This window comes from Notothenia coriiceps, unplaced genomic scaffold (genome assembly GCF_000735185.1).
Source record: "Notothenia coriiceps isolate Sejong01 unplaced genomic scaffold, NC01 NC01_scaffold00023584, whole genome shotgun sequence".
NCBI classification, from domain to species: Eukaryota; Metazoa; Chordata; class Actinopteri; order Perciformes; family Nototheniidae; genus Notothenia; species Notothenia coriiceps.
The window spans coordinates 237,784-261,659 of NW_011356285.1; the positions used below are offsets into that span (position 1 = coordinate 237,784).

The following is a 23,876-nucleotide window of genomic DNA, read 5'->3' on the forward strand; positions in this document are numbered from 1 at the left end:
CCAGGTCACTACATGAGTTCCTTCCCTCGTGAGAGTAGATGTGTTATATCATGAAATTCACTTTATCCGTCAAATGTCACCCGATATTAAATCACATTCTGTTTCCGCAGCTCTTGCTACACACTTACCACACCAGCGGACAATCTGTGAACCTTGGAACAAAAGCAGTTTGCATGGCTTTGCGTTGATTTGTTTGACAGATGACAAGCAGCTGCACAATTTGCATCCAGTTGCCTTGGAGAATGAGCCCTCTTCAGTGAAGTCATGATATCTGTTATTCTCTCAGACACATCAGTGACTCTCTTCATGGCGTGATTGTGTTAAAAGATATTTTTAATAACACCACAAAAAACACAAAGTCCATAAACACAGAAGTGTAAATCTATACAAATAAATTGATAGAGTAGGAGAGCACTGAACATGTGTGTGAAGTTTAACTTCATATTGCAGTAGTTGACTAGCATTCAGCTTCATTATTTTTTGTATAGTGATTCAATTAGTAGTTAATTACTTTAAAGCAGTTTTTATGTAGTGTACTCTTGGAACTAGAAGCAATTTTGGGCCGTAAAAAGGAAATCCTTTAAAATATTTGTTACCCTAATTTACCTTTTTGCTGTAATTCTAAGTTAAATTGGCAAGGCAAGGCAAGTTTATGCTTTTGTTTTTGAAGGACCTGTGAACAAGTCTTTTGCTGGCATTCCACATGCATTTTGTTATGATTTTGTAACACAATGATGTGTGAAATTGTATTTTCTCTGATGGAGTATAATATTGCCAGTAACCCAAAACACAAGAATATGACTAATCTAAATGACTTTATCCTCCTGGGAACCAGCCCATTGAAAATGTCCACTGTAGTGGTAATTTTGTTAACATGCATCTCCTTTGACTCTTTTGAGCTACTCTATCAATCCCTGATGTACTGTACAGAGGACATCCTGGTCTTTCCAGTGATATGTCATTGGTTAAAATTGCATGCTGGGAAGTTCCTCTTTCTTTTCATCCAAAAACATATCACTGGAAAGACCAGGATGTCCTCTGTACAGTACATCAGGGATTNACAATGCCGTTATGTGATGACTTTCAAAGAGAAAAGCAAGCACACTCAGAATAAAGTATTATTTTATTTTAAAAAAATGTTTTCAGATTTCACATTTCACATGGCATAAACCATCCAATCATCGAGCTGAGGATCTTGCCTACGTCTGTTTCCGGTTTCGTTTTTTGACGGATGTATTTTGTTATACACACATTCCTTCACATTTACATTTTAATTTACATTAAAGTATTTCGTGAGGCCTTCTAACATGTTTTTAAATATAACTATGGTTGTAGTTGAAGAGTTTGTAAACTAACATGAACCGAAGCTGTTGCCTGGCAACGCAATCGCACAACGTCATGTCCGTTAATTCCACACGCATGGATTAACATCGATTTAATACATTAAAGTAGCCTTTGTTTCTGCTAAAAGAGGTGTTGACCAGCTGGGGCAACAAGAAAATCGTAGTAATCGAGTGTGACTATTAAAAAATAAATCATTATTATATGAATATTGACAATAACAACCGACCGTCGGGGTAGCATTTGCTTGGCATTTCCGGGTATTTCTCCACTGGTTAACATGGGTTAACAATACTGTGTAACTGTCACGTTTGAAGGGACGAAATCGTGACATCTTCACGTCTCCCAGCATGGTTAATCGTCACTTGTTCACTTCTTGCCGTGATACCGGGTTGCTTTGGTGAAGGCCTATTCTTTCAATATGATGGATTTGAATATTTGTATATTAGTAGGCGTCTAAAAGGACACCATAGGTTGTTTGTTTTACTGTAATTGCAATGCTAATACCAATTAAGCATAGTGGTAGCACCAACTGCTAACCAGGTTTTGATATTCAGAGTCTGGCTGTTAGTGCTTGCTCGCATGTTCAATGTTATGGACTATATTGTATATGTTAGTGTGATAAGGCCTAGGGAAGGATGCTAATGTTATTTAACTTCTAGATCCTTTCATTTTTCACTTACAGTGAAACTCAATATGTTTTTTGCATACTGTGCACCAATCATTCTGTGTTTTAAATATTGAGTTAAAGTCACACATTTTAGTTCATTGATACATTTCTAAAAGCTACTTCCCTAACAAACACGGACAGTGCAGTTGTAGCAATCGCAGATTACATATCTGATCATCTGTGAAAAGCTAAATTATGTCAGAAATTGTCACAGCTTTTTCTTGTATTGAAAGACATTAGCAGGTCAATGTTACTTGGGTTGTGAACGCACCAAACTGTCTGTTAGTGCTTGTATATCCTCCCTGTGTGTGTAATGTGTTTAAACACAACAGAGTGGGGGAAGACATTTCCCTCTGAGGGATTAATAAAGTATATCTTCTTCTTCTTCTACTTAGAAATCATAAGTGATTAGGTTTATTAGACACATTAGGTTTGCCTGCAGTGAATGCTGACAACTATGAGCTAGTTTATAGATTTATCATGGCATAGACAAATGTCTCCTCTGTATTGTGCTCTGGTAGGAATTCACACCCAACATGTTAATAACATTCAACTTTGTTGTTGTTGTTGTTGTTGTATTTAACTCACAAGTTTACACAGTTTTTATAACCTGAAATTCACATATTTAACAATTCAATCCTCAAAGTAATACAAGTCAAAATGTGTTAAAATGTAGGTTTTCTTTTACTATAATAGGATAGTCAATACCTGTGTTTTTTCAGTTTATCAATGTAAAGTAGTGGTTAAATTAAGCAAAATTACAAAATATTTCTTTCTTTATTCTTTTTTTTTTTACATTGTAGGCCTGACCCAAGATGGTAAATATGATAAACATTAGCACTGTCATTGTTAACATGAAGCACCACTGTGTCTAAATAAAGGCCTACGTAGCTACTACAGTAGCATGTCTAAAGAGCCTCTTCTTATTATCATTCAAAGAACATTGTTTTATGTTCAAGCAGGCCTTCAAAAGGTATCGTTGTGTTAAAAAGTTCCCTTAAGTACACATCATGTATGTATCCAGATATGTTGGCATGAGTGTGAGCTTCAGTACTAGGGGAAGGTGAGCTTTCACAGTGTTTTGGGCAGGTCACTGTGGCCTTGCTTTCATTACTATCTGTCTGCTCTGCCTGGTCTTTTGTGAGACAGTTTCAGAGTGGCTTCGGCCCTTTTTGCTGGCAGACATCCTGCACTTTTTATGTTCAACATGACACATTTTGCACCTTGTTTTGGCGCTCTGATGTAAGGGTAAAGACAAAAACACAGATGAAGAAAGAGGAGGTGATGTTGTCAGCGACCCTTACCAGACAAACAACTGCAGGCAGATACATGTCCATGTTTTCAGTGACTCAGCACACTCCTCTCAGCCTCTAGACATTCCCTTAGGTCTCCTATATAAGGCTGTGTGGTGGAATATTTTTGGATAAGGCAATTTAAACGAATGTTCAACTTTAGATTGTATTTCCCATAAAGAGCCGTCTGGTCTGTTTGGCCATCAGTTGATCTTCCCTCATTCTATCTTCTCTGTCTACATCTTCCAGTTTGTGGCAACACTTGCCTAATGTTGTTTACTCAGAAGAAGCCTATCTGCCCACCCGTCTGATTATTTTGATTGTTGGGATTTGTGTCGATTTTTTTGTCGATACCTCGTAAGGAAAAGCAAACAAGGACTGTCAATAAATCAGGTTAAGAAATGCACACAAACAGGGAGGTTAAACTGTCAGAGATGGGGGAGTTTAAGGGAGGTTAACTCAGAACATTACAGACAGACCGAGCTGGGTTGTGGAGGCGGCATGAGATAAAAAATTAACACAGGACTTGGGGGCATGATATGTATGTTCTCCTCCCATTGGCTCAAAACAGGGAGTTCAGGTCCAATGAGTTGGATGAAGTAGGACACGCATATGACAAAACATATCAGTTTTCTAGATCTTAAAATGAAACATGAAAATTTATGGTAAACTGGAATAAAAATCGAGAAAATACAAGGGGAGCAAGCTACTTATTATACATGGCCGTTGTGTAAGAACGTGACAACTGATTATTTTTTACAGAACTGTATCTGCCTTTTAGTGATTAGTTTATTTTTATGTTTAGTGACATGAACAATTTTTATTAGGCTATCACTAAAGCATTTACTGCAGTCATGTTTCTTAATTGCACTCCTAAATGAGCTTTATCTTCCACTGTTATCTCTGTGTAGCTGTTTCTGTTATACCCGCACAATCAGAGCAGATTTGTTTTTCTCGTCAATGATTAATAACCACAGAAATGTGATGATGAAACTCTGTGCTGCTGACTAGGAGTTAAAATGGTTCAAACGGAATATTTCAAGCCTGACTGCAGTTAACCGCAAGGGTATGAGTTTAATCAATTTCTCTCAGCCTCCAAGCCAGCAGTTCAAATACAGACCTTTTGAAACATGACCTGCTAATACACTTACATATCTAAATAGCATTAAATGTAATCTAGATAAAGTGGTCATGTGCAGAACATCTCTTAAACCTGATTAAGAGACTTCAGAGCTCTAATGTTGTCAAAAGCGCCAAAGCTAAAGTAGCTTTAGCTCCCCTGCGTAGTTAAACATGTTACTTCCTGTTTGAAACTTGCCCCACCAGGGCTGCAGTCAAACAGTTAATAATAACCTCTAAGTATCTAATGGCGCTTTTCCACTGCAGGACCTAGCACGGCTTAGTACGGTATGGTTAGGCCTTGGTAGGGCAGGCTCACTTTACGCTGCGTTGCCATTACAGTTGACCAACTGGGGTAGTAACTATAGTAACGCAGCGTAGGCGGGGCGATCGTCTGTTCGGCGGGCGGAGCGACGCTGCGTAAAACTGCCATGACGTCATCTTCAATGCGAACCATAAGACCAAAACATCAGCTGTTAGCTGTTAGCACTCAGAGCTCACAGCTCCTCATATCTGTTCAGAAACTAGACAAAAGTTAAACAAGTACAAACCACAGACTGTCTGTGTCATGGCGAATACAGTCGCTGGTTTATTGATGTCTGTATAGGCCGTTGTTGTGAGTGTGGACCTGTGTGGACGGAGCACAACGTTAGCTTATCCTGATCAATCCGATCTCCATTCAGAAAACACGCATTTTAAAAGGTTTTTCGCCTGCCGTCTGTCTGCAGACCGGTATCAGTATGTTGTTACTTCGGCATTATTTTTGAAACGAGCCTCGCAGCGGGGGAAACTGAAGAGCACATAATTACGCCACATTTGCGCATAAGATTAATTACGCCGCATTCGCGCATAGATCGTCCGCAAGATGAGGCCCCCTCAGCAAGGTGAGGCCCCACGCAGTCTGCGTGATCTGCGTGAAGGGAGGGGTGGCCCTGATGGTACCCTTAATATAGGCCTTGACCGGATTTCTTTTTTGAATTTTAGAGCATTGACTTTATCATAGCACTCATTTTCAGTTGCTTGAAAAATATCTGTAGCCTATGTAGTGAGAATCTCTTAGCAAAAGACAACAATGGTGCTATGTCCTTATTCTTCTTTGCATCCTTTGTTGACCGCAATGGAAAACGTCATGAGGGAAATGTGTGTAGGGAAAACACAGTGGACGTCATTCTGTTTTGACTATTCGAACTCTGCTAGAATTCAGTACATCGTAGCAGAAGACTACATCTTAGAAAAAACTACCATTAGTCCCAAATAAATGGATTAGCTTTGTATATGACATTAATACCAAATGGTTGTAGTTTATAGTAACATGAAGCCTTTAATGTCACCAGTAGTGAAAATGCCTCCTTGTTTGCACTCCGAGAAGACTAATGGATTGCAAACAAAGTGACTTACAGTAAAAGCAAAGGCAGGCTTAAGTCACAAATGCTAAAGCACACAGTGTTATATTTGTATAACATTAAACCATCAATCATTTGTGCACACTGTTTTAGCAGTTTGGCATTCTTCCTGTAAATAACTTATGCTAATTGTATAACCGTAATCTTGTCCCATTTAAAGTATTTTATAAGTGTCTGTGCTTCTTATAAAACAATATCACTCAGCAGTGTTTTCTGAATTTGCCTAGTAAGGTCAGACAGTACATTACTGGTCACACGCAAAACCTTTAAAGCACATCCACATCATTAATGGGTCAGGTGAGATGCATTTCACGTGACATTTCTGCTGCGTCGCAGACGAGATAAAGAACATACGGGCGGGCCCTTGTGCATGCATGTGATGATTTATGTTGTTTCCTGTTTCTTTGTGGAACACGTGCTTTTAAAAATATATATATATTTTACGCCTTTTGCATTGTGCATTGCACACATTTAGAGATCGAAAGCTGTTCTTTCTGTACTGTATGTTGCTCTGGTTGCACCCTAAATGTTTCCAGGAGACTATGTAACGCCTTCTGTTGCAGCTGCTGCACAGTTGTGGACACGTAACGTGAAACACGCACAGGCAGACACACCCACATATTTCAAATTTTCGTGACACTATGGCCTCAATTTTGAGAGTGTTAAATGTAATTTGTTATGCAAGATGAACATCTAATTTTGACAGACCTGGAAACACTGTAAATCTGTGCTATGCAGTGTTTTAGTGGCATTCGTGTTGTGTTTTTTATGATATGCTGTTGTTTCTGTCTTTCAGAGAAGCCTTGTTTGTTAAACTTTCATGAGAAAAATCATGTAACTGAATTCACCTTGAGGGTGTGTAAGATCATCTTTCAATGAGTCATGGCTTCAGCCCTTGTAACATGGGAAAGAGTATCTGTTGGAAAGAACAAATCATCCCTATTCTTGTTAGTTACTACTGAAGTTTTGAATAAGTAAAAACTGGTCCAAGACATTAAAGGCTCAGTTATTTCCTTAACCAGCTGGACCATTCAAGCTTATTTTTTTATCTATCAAACTCAAAGCATGAATACACAATGCATTTTGAGTTTTTTTTTTTAAGCCATGGGAATAGCTAAACATATCTCTTAAAGGGCACATAATGTTAAAAACTCACTTCATTGCTCTGGAGGCCTTAAAGAGACAGGCCCCAAAACGGAGCGTTTCCGTCAGAGGGTTAATACAGGCATAATAAAGAAGACAGTATGAGAAAAATAAAGGTTTTTTTCTAACATAAAGCATAAACACATTTTTAGTTGACATCCAATTCACAAGCATGAATTGGGAAATGAGCATGATAAGTCACCTTTAAGGTTAGACAGCATACACCATGAGGTCAGACTTAAAAAAAAGATTATTATTAAGGATCCTAGTGCAACATTTGCAGCCCAGTGTACATGGTAGTGTTTCATATCTGCAGTTTGACCTTATGATTGAATAAGATGTTCCTTTGGTAAATCAAATAAAGATAAATTATAAATAGTTGCTTCTTATTTTCAGAACCTTGTCAAACAAATGTTATCTTTATATCCCAAAAATCACAAATGACAGTCATTTGTCTCAGGGGGCTTTATCTTCAATCTTTAAAGTATACAACACCCCCTGTCCTGAGACCCTTGCAGCGGACAAGGAAAAACTCTCAAAATCAATGAGGGTAAAAATGGAAGTAACCTCGAGGAAGAATCCCTCTCACAGATCTGACAGACGAGCAATAGATGTCTTGTGTACAGAATAGACAACATAATAAAATGACAACATAGAAGATCCAGTCTATGGATTGTGTATGTTGTCTCATTGTGGACAGCGTGCAGACTTTACCAGTGGTCGGTTGGACAGAAATAGGACATGGCACCAGTCTTCTCACACATGCTGAGTCCTCATTGAACCGTGGCCAAACAGGTATGTGGCGTTTTGTTGTACAACGGTCACAGTGGTGTCACTCTCACTTCATACTTCTCACTATCCACATTATATAGCAGAACAGAAAGGAGAAATCCTTCCTTTTCCTTTGCTGTCTGGGTTATTTTTGCACTTCCCCTCAAATATCTCCTATTCCTCACCTACTTTATTTTCCTTGTTTCACTATCCATCTACTCAGCATTTTCCACTCTCTCTTCCCGCCGCTCGCCGTCTGTCTTTGTCATTCACTCCTCCTTACTGACTTGCTCTGTGATATTTGACCCTCGTCTGCGCCTCTATGTGCTGCTATTCTACTGTGGGTCACTGTCAAGAGAAGTATGCATGAAAGAAAAATACACAAAAAACGAAATAATAAGAATTAAATCATGATTGTACACTTTTATTTAATCATGCAATAAGGACAAGAAATAACATTTCTATAAAAGTTGCATGATAGAGGTTATATATACCTGCACTGGGACATAAACATATGAAGAGCATGAATATATTGAGTGTGAGGATTATATATATAATATGGTTAGTTTATATTATTACATTATACACTAACATACAGTACAGTGAGTGTTTGCTGCTTTTCCTCTGGGTTGACTTCTCCACTAGTATTGCAACGACACCTAGTGGATGCAAAGATAATTTCAGCATTTATGGGCTTCCCTAAAGTTCCCTAAAGTAAATTAAAAACAATCTGGTTTCAATATACTAGTAGAATTGTATTGGGTAAATTTAGATATGAGTTGTTGTATCACTGTGTTTAGTGTGGTCAAATAATTAGGTTACCTATATTTCTTACGAGAAAAAAATCCCATTACCTTCAATTTGAATGAAAAATAATGAAATACATTTAAATGTATTTGCAGTAAACAAATGTTTTAATTTTGGGCATCAACAGTCAATAAGTGGTGCATGGGCCATTCTGTCTCTCACACAGTCAAATGCAAATTGCTACTTAGTTGGCAAATGACTTGGTTTGTGGTCATTAGCAACACACGAGAGAGCCACAGACAACACTGACTGCAGTTTATCCTGACCACTAACCCATGGACATATGCATGAAGCAAAGTAAGTGTTGACCTAGTAGCCTTACACTCTAATCGCAGAGGTTTTTCTTAAACCAAGTACATTAACAAGCAAACAATAATGAGTCACATATTAACAGTGTGGGAAAAAAATCCTCACTCAACAAAAATGAGTCAATATTTTAGCGGCAGTATCACACTCTCAACATTTACAGTCTTATAGCACACAAACATGCACACGTACACACACACACACCCTGCCATGGCTCAACATTATCCAATAGTTTACGCCTGTTTCCCATGTCCTGATTTACAAACTACAACTAGGTTAAGCTTACTGAAATCTTCACCTTTTTTTACTGAATTATTGGTGGCTTCTTGTTCTCGTCTTCCTCCTCCACCTGTGTGTCTGGGTTTTCTCCCTCTGCACTGCCAGACTCTTCCTCTGGCTTCTGACCACCCCAGCGCATTCTGCAGTGCGTGTTGAGCCGCTCAAGGATGTCGATGGAGTGGTTGATGAGGAGGGCGAGCCAGGCCAGGCCGAAGAAGATCCAGGAGGCCATGAGGACGCTGTACCAATCTGGGTACACTTTATCCGGATTACTGTCTGGAAAGGAAACTCTCAATTAACCCTCCTGCATCCCTGTTAAAATAAATTGCTTTTTTTTTTTGATGATGATGTTGGTTAAACTTTCAGCAATTACATTTTTAACCAACATCATCCAAATATTCATTCATCTTTAGAATTTTTACTTTTTGATTGCCAGTTTGTTTATCATAATACCAATATTTTTGGAAGTCTTGGAAATAAGCCAAGTTGGTTACTGATTTATTATACGAGGTTGAACTTCCAACATTTGAAAAATACCAACACCAAAATGAATGCTATGCTCATTATGAAAGTATATTGTATTTATAAAAACCCAAGAAAAATATGCAGCCTAAAGCCTAAAAGTTAATGTTGCCACCAAAAATGGGACCATGGCTATTCTCTGCTGTTTACTGGGCTGTTCCTACATAGTCTATTTCCTGTACCTGCCACAAAGTCTCCAAAGCCGATGGTGCTGAGGGTGATGAAGCAATAGTAGATGGCCTGGGAGAAGGTCCAGCCCTCTTGCAGTTGGAACACAATCATGGGCATAACAAAGAAGAGCACTGCTCCACACAGGTAAGACACCAGGTGGACAAAGAAGCGGGTACACTTCTGCCGAGAGATGCAGGAGGGAGAATTGAGACATGAAGAATATTTACTACCTAAAATGTGTAACACAAATATTTCCATAGTGATCTGATATTCATAGAATAATTAAAGGTCTCCTCACCCTTCGCTTGGTCTTCCCCTCGAGGAAGTCAGAGACATTCCTCTCTATAGCAAGGATGTACTTGCCGACCCTGTTGAGTACCACCAAGTTGAGCGGGATACCAAATAGTGCGAAGAACACACAGAATATCTGGCCAGCAGTAGAACTTGGACTCATGTTCCCATAACCTGCAAAACTGTAAGCTATTAGTGTCTTATTTCACTCATTCATGGTTCATTATCATAATAAATCAAGTCATCTTGAAAGATTGAACATCTAAATAGTGAAATATCCTGTATTAGTTATTACAACACAAGATTACAACCCTGGTTAATGACCAGAGACATCATAAGTGTTTAGGTTGTACAAACAAAAATGTTGCTAAATTTGTCATGGGGTATGATTCAAATTCACTTCCAGTGTTGTCTAACCTATTGTTGTGACTACAGTGGCAGCAAACACAGCTGAGCTGGTGAACTTCCAGAAGCCGTCCGAGGTCTGGTTGCCTTTCAAACTAAGTCCCACCTTGGACGCTGCTTGAACAACCTGAAATTAATAACAACATTACAAACCAGGGGAAAATGTCAAACTAAACTACAACAATTGCAAATTTCATAGCCTTTGGTCGCCCTTTATGATTCACCATAATGTGACGCCCTGTATGTATTAATACACATTCCTAATGTGTATTAATACCTACTTACTATTTAACATAATGAAAACCTTTCTAAGCCTTGTGTCAGGCAGAGTATATGACAAGTCTTGAGTTCTACACTGGAAAATTGCTCCAAAATAAAAACATTCTCAGACCTAAGACTTTGTTATCTAAGTATTCAATATTAAGTAAGTTTACATTTACTTTATTTAACAATTGAGGCTTCATGTAAATTGATTTGTACTGCCAATGTGTAAACGGATTGAAACAAACATTTCTGACTTTCTCAGTTACACAGCCTATGGATTGATTTAAATTAAGGAGTGTTCTTTAGCTCGCCTACTGCACAAATAGTGTGTAGCTAGCATACAATAATGTCTGGTAATGACTAGTTTACTGTTTGTAAATGACCAGTTACAGTCTCAAAGCAACCGAGGTAAAGTCCATGCAGCATTAAGTTACTGCTAGCTTGCTTCCTTGTTGACGTTATAGCTAGAACAAAAATATTTGAGTGGATATGTTAGTTGGGAAGCTTGGCAAAAATAATTCACCAGTTAACATGATGCATTATACCAACATGAGTGGTATGAAAAATCGCGATTTTAGCCCAAAATAAACTAAACTAAGTTTAGCCAGCTAGCTGTAACTTAGCTACACTGCATGGATCTGCTGTCGGCTGTTTCGTTATGTTAGCTAAGAAAGACATGTGCAAACAGGAAGCTATAGTTAGTATCATGGGGCCAATGGTCCACATAACATTACATAACACAAAATGACAGATAGTATCGTTTAAAAAAAAAAAATATAGCCTTGTATTATTGTACGGAGCTACTCTGTTGTGGCCAATGCCCAGAGTGAAGCGTCCTAAAAACCGGAAGTAAGCTGCGCATGGGTTCCTTCAATGGATGGTTCCTTCAAAAAGAAGCAATGCAATTTGTCCATAGGATTTTGGAAAATAGCTCGAAATAAGGTCTGTGGTTGACACACATTTAAGAGACTGATCACGTTTTGTTCAGCCGGATAATCTCCACATGTCTACGCTACTTTTACAATTTTCGAATCATAAATCTAATTGACAGATTTATGATTCGAAAATGATGATGCTGATAATGGTATTAGCAAGAATGTTCTGTTCAACATAGTACCTTTACTTTTATGCATTACATCCTAGTTCAAAATATGTAAATGATAGCTAATTTTTGAAAGAACTGACTAAATTGAATTTATTGCACCTTACTGCCTTATGGCTGGCGTTGTACACAAATCACCTCTAATGCCTGCTACAAAAACAAAATGCAAATTTCAGAGAAATTGAGTCCAGTCTCACGTGACTTGGCAGAATTTTCAATTCAATCTGTTGCTTTTATTTCTCTGAAAAGTAGTGCACACTAGGACATGCCTTTCTCTAGATTCAAGAATGTTTAATGTGCCAAAAATGCTTTCCAAGGAAAAGATTGCACATTTTTTCTGCGGTGAAAGTTGAATGTGTTGTTGTGAAAAGGTATTTGTATATTCGTATTTGCATAGAGGAACCTACAAGTGATTGCAAATGGCCCTCCATTGATTGCCACTGTGTATAGTGGCAGCAGGTTAGTTTTGTGGTTTTTGGTTCAATAATAATAATACATTTCATTTTTATAGCGCTTTTCCTAGTGCTCAAAGATGCTTAAAAGCACTGTATGGCAAAATGATCCAGTTACTGTTAAATTATCCCCCCATAAAAGTGGTTTATTTGGTTACTACGCAGGAGTCAGCCTTGAAACATGAGCATCTAAAACAAGATCGATCAAATGTATGCTAGTTATAAAGAGTAATGGAAACAACAATATCCTTTGTGAAGCTGAAGGGTAGAACTGTTCATTTGTCAGATACATGATTGATTTGTAGTTATGGTTTCTATATTCAGACATTTAAAAAACCTTAAGGAGTTGGATTGTGGTCCCCATGTTAATCCAGTGGTCTCCTTTGAAACCAAAAACTTGTCATATACAAAACATACAGATACTGTTCGGCTACAGGCATATATTAGCTGTGAAATAGTCCCATCACATTTGCATTTTAGAATGTCTGTGGCAAAAATGAGTGCCTGAGTGTAATGTGCTAAAACCCATAACTGTGTTGCCTCTGTTGATGTCCTGCACCTCACCTCAGCTACCCGTTCCAGGCCTTCTTGGTTCAGACAGGTGTACCTCGTAAGCAGCTTCTTTTTGCTCAAGAGTAGCCGATCGATGTCTTTCTCGCCAAGATCTCCCTCCAATTTCCAGAAAATCACACCGCCGATCAGTACATAGGCCACGTAAACCAGCCCGAGCAGGAGGATGGAGGGCACCCGCGCCCAGTTCAGCATTTCCTTTATCCCCATCTTGGCTCCCTGCTAGAACACTTGAATCCAGGCAAGCTCTTGTCTCGAAGGAGTGAGTGTTTACCAGCTTGTCATCTCTTCTTTCCTTGCATTCCAGTCAAATGAACCTGCAGCTGCTGTTTCAGTCACTCCAATGGCCTGCCATGCAAATAGGGAGAGACACCAGCATAGGTTGTGCTTTCGGTGATGACTATGGGTAAGGTCAAATGTTGGCGTTTCTGGCCAAAATAAGCCATTGTTTATGAGGTCATGACATTGCGCCGCAACTGTGGGGTAATTTAAAAGTATAGTTTCTAGGGGATGTGCACAATCTCCAAGACCAATTAGGTTTACATTATATTGAAAATGATATCAGTTCTCATACTGGTTTAACCAAGAAAGTGGCAGTTTTTACTCTGCTAACCACCATTTTTGGTAAAAACATGAAAAAAAATTATGAGCAGTAAAAGCCCTCTTCCTGTCACCCAGCTGCCTTTCTAGGATCACTCGGGTCACCTCACACCATCATCTAGATGTGTTTGTTTAAGATAGCCCTCCATGCTCAATGCACCAGAGATGACCATCAGTACACAATCGCAGCTGTGGACTTACATGATGTTACACAAAAGTATCTGACATTTAGATATGTGCAACATGGGACATTAATACAGTCTAATAATGCAGTTGGATAATATAAAATAAAGAATAACTACAACAAGAGTGCAAAACAATTCATCCTGTTGTGTGAGGGAAGAAAACATTACAGGATTCCAACATAAGGCAAAACACTTTTCACATTGAGGCTTTAATCCTAGGCTCTTATTCATCAAATTGCCAAATGAAAAAATACATAATCCCAATTCATGTATTTAAATTATATAAAAAAAGAAATAATCAGGAAGGATTAATGGTTACTTATTGTCTATTTATACTAAGAGTACAAATATTTGTTGCCCTCCAAACTTACTGTTTTTTTTTTTTACATAGTTAATAAATGTTTAGAAATGTGTCCTGAATTATTTAATGTAATTCTTAGAAGTTAGATTCTAGGCCCTGATCCAATGAACTGATTATTTGCCAAAGTTGAGGTGGAATTGTTATTCAAAAACCTTCAGAAGTTGTTTCTGCATTGCATAGAATATATCAAACAAACTCAGGACAAGGAAAGTAAAGCAATTAAAGTAATACATATGCAGGGGTAAATATCTTACAAAAACTGTTTTTTATGTAACACAATATGTAAAGAAAACAGTCACACAAAATATGTTCTACCTAGTGAATATTACATATTTGACGTGTCTTCTATTGTACTTGAGGACACGTTTTCTTCCTCCTTTTGTTTCTTAAAGCCTGGATGAGTCAGGCCAATTGCATACTCCATTGTTCTGGCTCCCATGTTAAGGATAAGGGCGAGCCAAGCCAAGGCAAAGATGATCCATATGCCTGCAAGGCTGCGGTATAGAGAGATGTAGTCCTTGCCTGGGTCAGTCCCTACATGCAATGGAAATGATATTGTCAGAACATGCTTGAACATCACAGTAAGAATTATCGGGTAGTATGGTTTGTTCATTGAAATGTCACAGTTATTGCCTCAAAGAATGAAAAGGCACTCTTATCTAACAGAGGTGACCGCTGTGGACTTTCCACCACATTAGTGCTTGTTTGCTTTCGCTCTACTCACCCACCACATAATCTCCAAAACCAATGGTGCTGAGGGTAATGAAGGTGAAATAGAAGCCCTCGCCAAACGACCAGCCTTCCACGTAGCTGAACAGCAGAGGAGGGATGACTAAAAACAGCAGGCTGCCGGTGATGAAGAACAAGCTCACTGCCAGAGCCTCAACTGTCTGCTATAGGAAAGAAACAAGTCACATCCATAGGCCTCGTTTTGGCATTACAAAGTGACCTTTTGCTTTCATACCTAACATGTTTTATCGCAACAATGATGGCTAGCAAATGCAAAGAAAGTATCATGGATCTGTAAGCAACCATTTTTGTTTGGTAGTAAGTCTGTTACGGTAACTCGTTATTGCTGATATATTGTACAAAATATTAACTTCATACAATATTTGATACCGTATATCAACATGTATATACGTATATTGTACAATTAATGGAAATGTCCATGATACTTTTAAATGTAATTGATTTATTGTACAACATATTATCATGTACTTGACCTCAATCTTTTTTACGCCATTGACTTGTCGCACCATATATGGACATGTCCTTTCTATATCGACTTATTGTACAATACACAGACATGAGTTTAGTAATATTGTGGATATTACCACGGTCATTTTAATGTTAACCACTTGCCATTAACCTATTTTTGTCATTGACATATCGAACAACATTCATTTTTGATGACCTAATGGCTAATGCGTCAGTACCTTGTGAGGAACAACTGAGACCATTCCCCTCTCCAGTCGACCCAGATGGATGGTGAGACACTTCCCCAGCTGTTTGAGGAAGGCCAGGTTCAGGGGGATTCCACATAGTGCGTAAAACACACAAAACACTTGACCAGATACAGTGCTGGGGGAGAGGTTCCCGTAGCCTGTGGACAAGACAAGGAGTTGTCATTATATTCTCTTTTTTAAATGAGCCAGTTAAAATAATGAATACTTAAAGATGTGCACCTATAGTTGTGACAACTGTGCCTGCAAAAAAGAAGGAGCTACTAAAATCCCAGTTGCTGGGGTTTGTTGAGTTGCCTGAGGGGTTCACTCCCTTTTCCCAGGCATCCAAAATCACCTGCAAACACATACAAAAAATGGTAATAAAGTAGTAATAAAAAAACAAATTATTTTGGATCATGACCTACTTATTGATTTATTAGGACAGGTTACTGTAACACCATTTATTAATGTGTACACAACCTAATAATAAAATTGATCTCTTAATGTATCTGGCACTAAGTATTTGATACTGATTTTATTGTCATATTTACTCTTTGAAAGACAAACCATGTATTTAAGCATGTCAAAAAATGTTGTAGAAAACAAAAACAACACCAACTAATATGGCAAATGTAATTATATTTAAAAATTATCCAGTTACATTTTAATAAACCTTAACACTGTTAATGTTTTTATAAATTCAAGAATTGTTAAAGAACCTGAACAAATTTCTCCAAGGCTGGTCCATCCAGGCAGGTGTAGTTTGCCAAGAAATGTAACTTCTCCAGTTGGAAATGGTTCCGGTTATTGCTCTCTGCCTCCCGCTCCAGTATCTGGAAGATGGTGGCCCCAACCAGCAGGTACGTGAAGTGGGCCAGAGTCAAAATTGCTGTCCAGCTCACTTTGAACCGCACATACTGGAACCTCGCCATCAACCAGAATGGACCCAAACTCTGATGCTCAAACTTAGAGGTCAATCGCTTCAGAAAGGTTTGACAATCAAAGTGTTGACGAAATATGCAGATCTCATTAGTAGTTCCCAAAAGATGACTTCCATTGCTGCAAATATATTCTTCTCCAAAAGATTGTCAAAAGCGAGACAAAGCTAGAAATGGCGGATGTTTGGTATCATGGGGGTGACATGCTCGAACTGGATAATGCTCCAAAGGTGAAACATCTCGACTCGATGCTCCTTCTCTGATTGGTCAGGGATGTTGGGCTTTGATTTATGGGTTGCTTGTGTAACGATTAAACTCCTCTTCTCCATTAGCACGACATCTGGACATACACACATACACTTTCAACTGTTTCCACTAATAAGGAAGCGTTGGCAGCGTCGTGTCAGCAGAACAAAAGTTAATGTTTTACCTTACTGCTGGTGGTTGTCTGAGCACCCAATGATAGCAGAGCCTTTCAATAACATTCTCCATAGTGAGGAATCCTTTTATCGGAAAGGTACATTTCAAACAAAAACTATATTTACTTTAGTTGCTGTTGAATTTTGCGGAAATGTCGAAAGCCCTAATAGACTGTGTGTCATAAAGCAAAGAGTTGAAAGATGAGTCATGAGAGAACTTAATGGGGTTATATCGCTGTAGTGTTTAGTATTCTGGCATGTTTCAAATGCCTCAGAGGACGTATAAGAAAAGCATTTTACGACTTTAGACTAGATGCCAATAACTACAGCTATAATTATCATAGAAACATTCAGTTATGCTCTGGTCGGTTTGTTGTCCCAAAGTCCCATTTGGGGTGGAGTAAGAATGTAGCAAGAATATAGTAAAGAGTTAGATGTCTATGACGGCTATAAATTATATTACATATTGTAGCCTTAGATATATTTCCAATGCTGCAAAAAATATTCACACCATCTGGAGTTTGTCATTGGTGAGTAAACTGAGCATGTTTTATGTAAGGTAACAGATCACGTAAAAACAAGCTTAAACTATTAAAATAATAATGTGGGTTACGGCATGCAGTACATAAACTTTGAATGAAAACACACAAAGAAAGTTTATATAGAATTAAAATAAAAATGTTTACTGCCTGTTATATCCTCCTGGGACCCAAGGAAAAAAAGTGTCTTCCGATTTCCTACCTATTTAGGGTTAAAAAAATATCTTGCAATTTAGCCTTTTTATTTTATTTTTAAATGTTACAGTATGTCCACTGTAGAGGACGTCGGGACCATATTAGTTTGAAAAGACAGCCAAAATTAACAGATAGACTATGTAACGTATTATGGTTATAGAGTGATATTAATACAATAATACATTCACCTTTATTTAAAACATGAATAAGTAATTGATCTGAACATTGCTGTTTATTTGGTCACTAAAAAACTAGTTTGGTTTTTGGTGAATCTTTCCAGATCTTCAAAGACTTTGTAGTCAATGTAGTGGAAAAGTACCTCATTGACTCCAGTCGGCACGGGCTGTAGGGTCATCTTGACTAGTTGTATGGATGTGGTCTCCATTTGACCATGCTCATAGAAACAAAGCTTGCATTCCTGAGGCAATTCTCATTTTTCATGGCTCCACTTAAAATAAAAACAACAATAAGACATACGTGCTACTCTTGGCCCACAGAGGGCCATGTCTTTCCAGCTCGTCCCTATCTGTCTCTCTGTCTGTATCTGTGCGTTCATGGAGCCTCCTGCATCTTTCCCCCCCTTCCTCTTGACCCTCTTCTATCCCAGGTGTGAAATCATCATCTCTCTCATCATCTGAGAGCTCAAAATCTTAATCTCCCTGAACTATCTGGTACAGAAAATGTCTGCTTCAGTTCCGTCTCCTGCAACAATATTGAGTCATTAAGTCCATGAAGATGGTCCTGACGTCCACTAGAATGGACATTTATAAAAGGGCTGTTATTTGAAAACTTGAATTATTTAATTGCTTTCAGAACTAATTATATAGTTCCTCACATGTTAATAAACAAGAACATATATTATTTTCATGGCAAAAATTAAAATTATTCAACAATATTTGACTTCTCCTCCTGCTTCTATAACATTTAGTTTTTGGTATGCCAGCCATTTTGGATGAAAAGAAAGAGGAACTTCCCAGCATGCAATTTTAACCAATGACATATCACTGGAAAGACCAGGATGTCCTCTGTACAGTACATCAGGGATTGATAGAGTAGCTCAAATGAGTAAAAGGAGATCCATGTTGACAAAATGTCCACTACAGTGGACATTTTCAATGGGCTGGGTCCCAGGAGGATACGTTGGAGCTAGACACACAGACTTTGTAGTTAAACTCTTTTTGTTTTGTTGTTATTTTTATCTCTTTGTAGTCGTTTTGTGTTTTTAGTTCTTTCTAGGTCAGTTTTCGTGTTTTTTTTGTGAGTCTCTTTGTGTTGTTTTGTAGCTTTTTTGCATTTCTTTGTGGTTATATTGAGTATGTTTCTCTTTGAGCACCACTGTATGTGAAAGACATTGGGACACTTAGTCTCTGTGGGCAGTAGGCCTCTCATTGAAGTCAAAGTCAACTTTAATGTCAATCTTTCCGTTTGTGTGTACGGACAGAGAGATCAAAATACTGTTTCGCACAATCCAGAGGAGTAAAAAAATACAAATATATTAAAAAATATCTATAAAAACATACATAATCAACATACATACATATGCACTGATTAAAAAGGCATGGATTGAACCATCCATGCACACTAGCAAAATATGAATGCATTTATTATTCAGGAAAAAAGAGATGCTTTTTCTTAATGTTTGTCATTTATTTTTGTCTCTTTCCAGCAGGTTCAACTTCCTTTGGCTCTGGTGTTAGATCAACCGGGTTCCACACCATTGATACATCAGGCTTTTATGACGCCGGTCTGACATCCGGGCGGGTTGATACTGGTGTAAACTCAAGCCAGTATGATGTCACCGTGACATCAGACCACTATGATACTGGTGTGAAATCTGTCCCGTATGCTGTTGGTTTAAAATCAGGACCGTTTGATACTGGTGTGAGGTCAGGACAGTACGACATGAGTTTGAAATCAGGGCAGTATGATACCGGCATAAGATCAGCCCAGTATGATACCGGCATAAGATCAGCCCAATATGATACTAGTGTGAGATCAGCCCAGTATGATACTAGTGTGAGATCAGGCCAGTATGATGGTAGTCTGAGATCAGGCCAGTATGATACTAGTGTGAGATCAGGCCAGTATGACACACTGGACGCCACACTTCCTACTTTCTCCTGGTCCACCACAACGCTGCCCTCCGCCTCCACCACGGTGATGGCTGCCAACACCAGCAGCTACGCCTACCAGGCAGGGAACAACAACATGGCTGGAGGAACCGCTCCAGTTGGTGTCACCTCACCCTCCTCCCTCTCCGGTAAGACTTAACATAGAGTGAATATTACCCGTTACCTGCAGGTGAAGTATGGACCCATCTGTAGGTAGTAATGGATGTTTTGCGTATGGTTTTTTTCTCTGTGGTGACTTATTAAAGACGACATACAGTAAGTGAGAGAGATTTTCCTGTGTAGCATTTTCCGGGGATCGATTTTCTATGTCGGATCTAAATAGTTTCCCCCTGTGCTTATGATGTAAAACAGGTGAGAAAAAGGTTATGCTAGCCTACTCTCTGCATTCCTTTGAAAAAATGACATGTGTGAAACAGCCGGGAAAAAAAGTTTTTCCAAGTAAAAATATTTCTTTTTCTGCCAGGAACATTTTTCTAAGTTTGTTATTTTTTCCACCTGTGAAACATGAATATTTTTACTTACTTAGAAAATGACGTAGTGCTGCACCTTAGCATCTTGTGCCCAACATGAATATTACAAACACTTTCAATCACCATTTTTCCACCTGCCAAAACGTTTTTCCCCACCTGTTTCACAGATGACACAGATTTGTTAAAGTAAAGGAACAGCTTATCCTAGCAGAACCTCTTTTCACCTGGTAGATCATCAAACTTGAGATCAGACTCAAAAATACGCATTATGATTGCATTTTTGCTTACTTGCCTAAGAGCTATAGTATTTGGAGATGATTACAAAAGAGCAAACTAAAAGATGTTCCTGTGCTACTTTTTCAGTTTGTTTTGTTGTAAGCAATTGCGTTTTTGATTATCCCTGTGCGTCCTGTGAGCAAGTGTGTGTTTTTATAATGAGTTTATGTTACCTAATCAACTTAAACCATTTGTATCTGTTTAGTTTACGGCTTCCAGAATAACCTGGCTCCCACCTCTTCCACCGTGCTCACCACCAGTGGAGGAAACGTGACTACTAACTTAGGAGGTACGGCAGCATGTTATCTGAGAGTGTTCTTTATTTAAAAATAATACAAAATAGCAAATTTCTTATCAGAGTTTTTATCTGTTGGGTGTTTATTTTTTAAAGGTTATGGCGTTCAGAAGAATTTGTCAAATGGTGGGGGAGTCGCCAGCACTGGAGTCTCTGCAAGTAAGTCCACAATACTTTTATAAATCAAATCTAACAATTCTGAATCCTCAATTAATCCTAACTTTCTTTCGTTGCCAGCCACTAGAACCACAGTTGATGATTCCTATAAGAGAGACTATAAGTTCCTGATCTCTGACAAGGAGAACGTGGCGGTCAAGAGAGACGTTGACATGCTGATCATGGCTAAAGACAGCGGGAAGCAGTTCACCACCAGCAGTGTTCAGATGAGTGGAGGTGAGAATGCTACATCCTGCTGGAGAAACACTGGTTTCTTTCAAAACTTAACAAGGTTTCTCAACTTTTCTTGGACCAATTTTGGATCCTTAAATTCCTGATGACCACAGCGTGTTGTGGCGCATACACCCATCATATTTTAAACAATAGCACACCATGGTGCATTCCTGCTTTCTGGTCATTTTGAGGCAAGTAATGGACATAAAGTGTTTTGTCTGTTTCTAAATGAAAAAGCCTAATCAACCTTAACTGAATTTCCGCCTCACTGGGAAAGACTTTGCATTAGTGAGATTTCCATAGCATCACCAATATTCAGTTTCTTATCTTTTCAGGGTCGCTGTCAGGAGATTCAATGAAGAAAGAGAAGCTTATTTCAAGCTACGTTGAGACGGCGCCACTGAAGACAGAGAGTGGCAACTCTTACTGTGAGTGGTAATCAAAAACGTAAACTTAAAAACGTAAAAAATAAACTTGAATTATTAATAAAGAAATGAATATGTGATGTTTATTTATCCCTACGTCAGATGGGTCATCTGGGACATCTGGAGTTGTGATGAAAGACAAATCAACCTATGCAGGTATTTTTCATTGCATGTATGATGATATTTATATTAATGATGAATATGTTGGTATTTAAGGACTCCTTCTATTTATTACTGAACACATTGAGAGTGTTTTATTAATAGTAATATATATTTATTAGATATAATGTATAGGTAAGCTGAACCAGTTAAAAGTGTTTTACATACTATTACAGTTTCACATTTCACAGCTTTCTTCAACAGTGAATTGTTCAAATTGTAGGTAATGTACGGGCACACAAATGAGTAGGAATAAAGTAAATCAATTCAAAATGACATCTGTGTTCAGAGATTGACCGGGACAGCGGGATCTTCGGAGGCGGAGGAGGATTCTGCTGCTGCTCGGACGCGTGTTGCTCCTGGTGGAAATGGCTGCTGGGTCTTCTCCTCCTCTCCCTGCTCCTGCTGGGACTGTTGTTTGGGCTCATTGCACTGGGTAAGGCTGTTGTTCAACATAATGAGATTTTAATCAGGGACAATAAAAATGTCCCCAAAGTTAAAGCATTTAGAACAACAGGATACTCTGTGGAGCAGCTTGGCAGTAAATCGCCTGGGAGTTTAAACCAATAAAAAGTGTGTTTTAGCTTTAGGATACTGAGCGTTTCTTCACAACGCTTTCACTGTGCTGCTTAGACACTGAATGTAATTCAATCCCCTCCCTGGAAATTTGACCTTTAGACCATAAAGTGGGTCTGGCTTTCATTGTCAGTGAAGCAGCTCCAGCAAATCGTTGCTTGATGACATCAGAGGCTCCAGTTTGTATTCCTGCAGCAGGAGAGTTGTTGATGAGGATTTTAGAAAGAGAACCTGAAATCTGATCCTGTAGAGTACATACAGTATATATACTGTCTATAGGGGAAGTATGTATTATTGTCAGAAAGTGCATCACGTTTAACTGATCTGTTAAAGGTAGATACAAAACATTTTTAAGGTTAGATATTTTCAGAGACATAAATCACTTCAATTTGACTTGAAAAGTTATTCACTTTCTTTTATATTTTTTATTTGATACATTGTGTTTAGGAGTCAGTCAATGTCCCCATTTATTAATTAAGTTTATTTTTAGGAGTTAACTTTTAATAAGTATAATGTTATGCTTTTTATTATAATTATTATGCCAATACAATTTTCAATAAATGCCGACCCAAGGGCTTTGTGTGAGAGACGGTGTAACCTGTGGGAAAGAGAGAATCATTTCCCATCACTAATGAAACCTCACCAAATTTGAATCCTTTTCTCAGCTGAGGACGTGAGAAAGCTGAAGAGTCGAGTGGGTACGCTGGAATCGGAGTCCTCCGCTCGTACCAGCCGGCTGTCAGGAACTTCAAATAACATCAACAACTTCGGAGCCGCTGCAGGAGCGGCTGGAGCGGCAGCTGGGGCTGGTGCTGCTGGAGGTGGTGTAGGTGGAGGTGGAGGTGGTGGTACCTCCCACACCGACAACACGCTATATATGGGCGCTGGAGGTGGAGGGGGAAGTACAGGATCCAAAACACAAATCGGTGTTGCAGCTGGTGCTAGCGACTCTACTGGTGGAGGTGGAAACGGCTTTGACCTCAGCATTGGTGCTGGTTCTGCTGGAGCCGGTGGAACGACTGGGGCAAGTGCTGGAGGTGGCGGTACCAGCGTCAGAGGCGGCGGTACTGGTGGCGGTACTGGTGGCGGTACTGGTGGTGGTTTCAGTGGCGGTGCTGGTGGTTCTGGTACCCGTCTCAGTGGTGGAAGTTCTTCTGGAACCGCTTTCAGTGGCTCTTCTGGTAGTTCTGGTACCGTTCTCAGTGGCTCTGCCGGCAGCACTGATTCTGGTTTCAGTGGCGGTGCCGGCGGTTCTGCTGGTACCGGCCACAGTGGCGGTGCTGCCTTCGGGACCGGAGTGAGCGGAGGACACATGGATGCTGCTGCTGTGCAGATCATGGTCCAGAAGATGTTAAGAACTGAAATGCATTCCCAGTCATACAGAGGTACTGCACTTATATTGTGACAACTATTAAACACACACACACACACACACACACACACACACACACACACACACACACACACACACACACACACACACACACACACACACACACACGTTTATTGAACTGTTCTTTTCTGTTTCAGCTTTTCTAGTGTCATCAGTGCAGGGAGAGAGAG

General features: G+C 39.0%; 1 protein-coding gene across 8 annotated transcripts; it reads right to left on the bottom strand.

The window, feature by feature from the left end:
- Positions 1–8,241: 8,241 nt before the first annotated feature.
- Positions 8,242–17,516, bottom strand: LOC104954619 (potassium channel subfamily K member 16-like). Of its 8 annotated transcripts, XM_010781775.1 has the most exons (6): positions 16,219–17,516; positions 15,740–15,854; positions 15,491–15,657; positions 14,779–14,947; positions 14,370–14,588; positions 13,132–13,256 (listed from the first exon to the last, which is right to left on the bottom strand). In XM_010781775.1, exons 1-5 carry the CDS (start codon positions 16,429–16,431, stop codon positions 14,380–14,382), a joined length of 873 nt encoding a protein of 290 aa, XP_010780077.1. In that variant the 5' UTR covers positions 16,432–17,516; the 3' UTR covers positions 13,132–13,256; positions 14,370–14,379. The 8 variants fall into 8 exon arrangements, with proteins under 8 accessions (XP_010780082.1, XP_010780075.1, XP_010780074.1 ...); XM_010781780.1 differs by lacking the exons at positions 13,132–13,256; positions 14,370–14,588 and adding an exon at positions 8,242–9,403 and having other exon boundaries at positions 14,775–14,947; XM_010781773.1 differs by lacking the exons at positions 14,370–14,588; positions 14,779–14,947; positions 15,491–15,657; positions 15,740–15,854; positions 16,219–17,516 and adding exons at positions 8,242–9,407; positions 9,836–10,001; positions 10,123–10,289; positions 10,533–10,647 and having other exon boundaries at positions 12,903–13,475.
- Between the last annotated feature and the right edge of the window lie 6,360 nt (positions 17,517–23,876).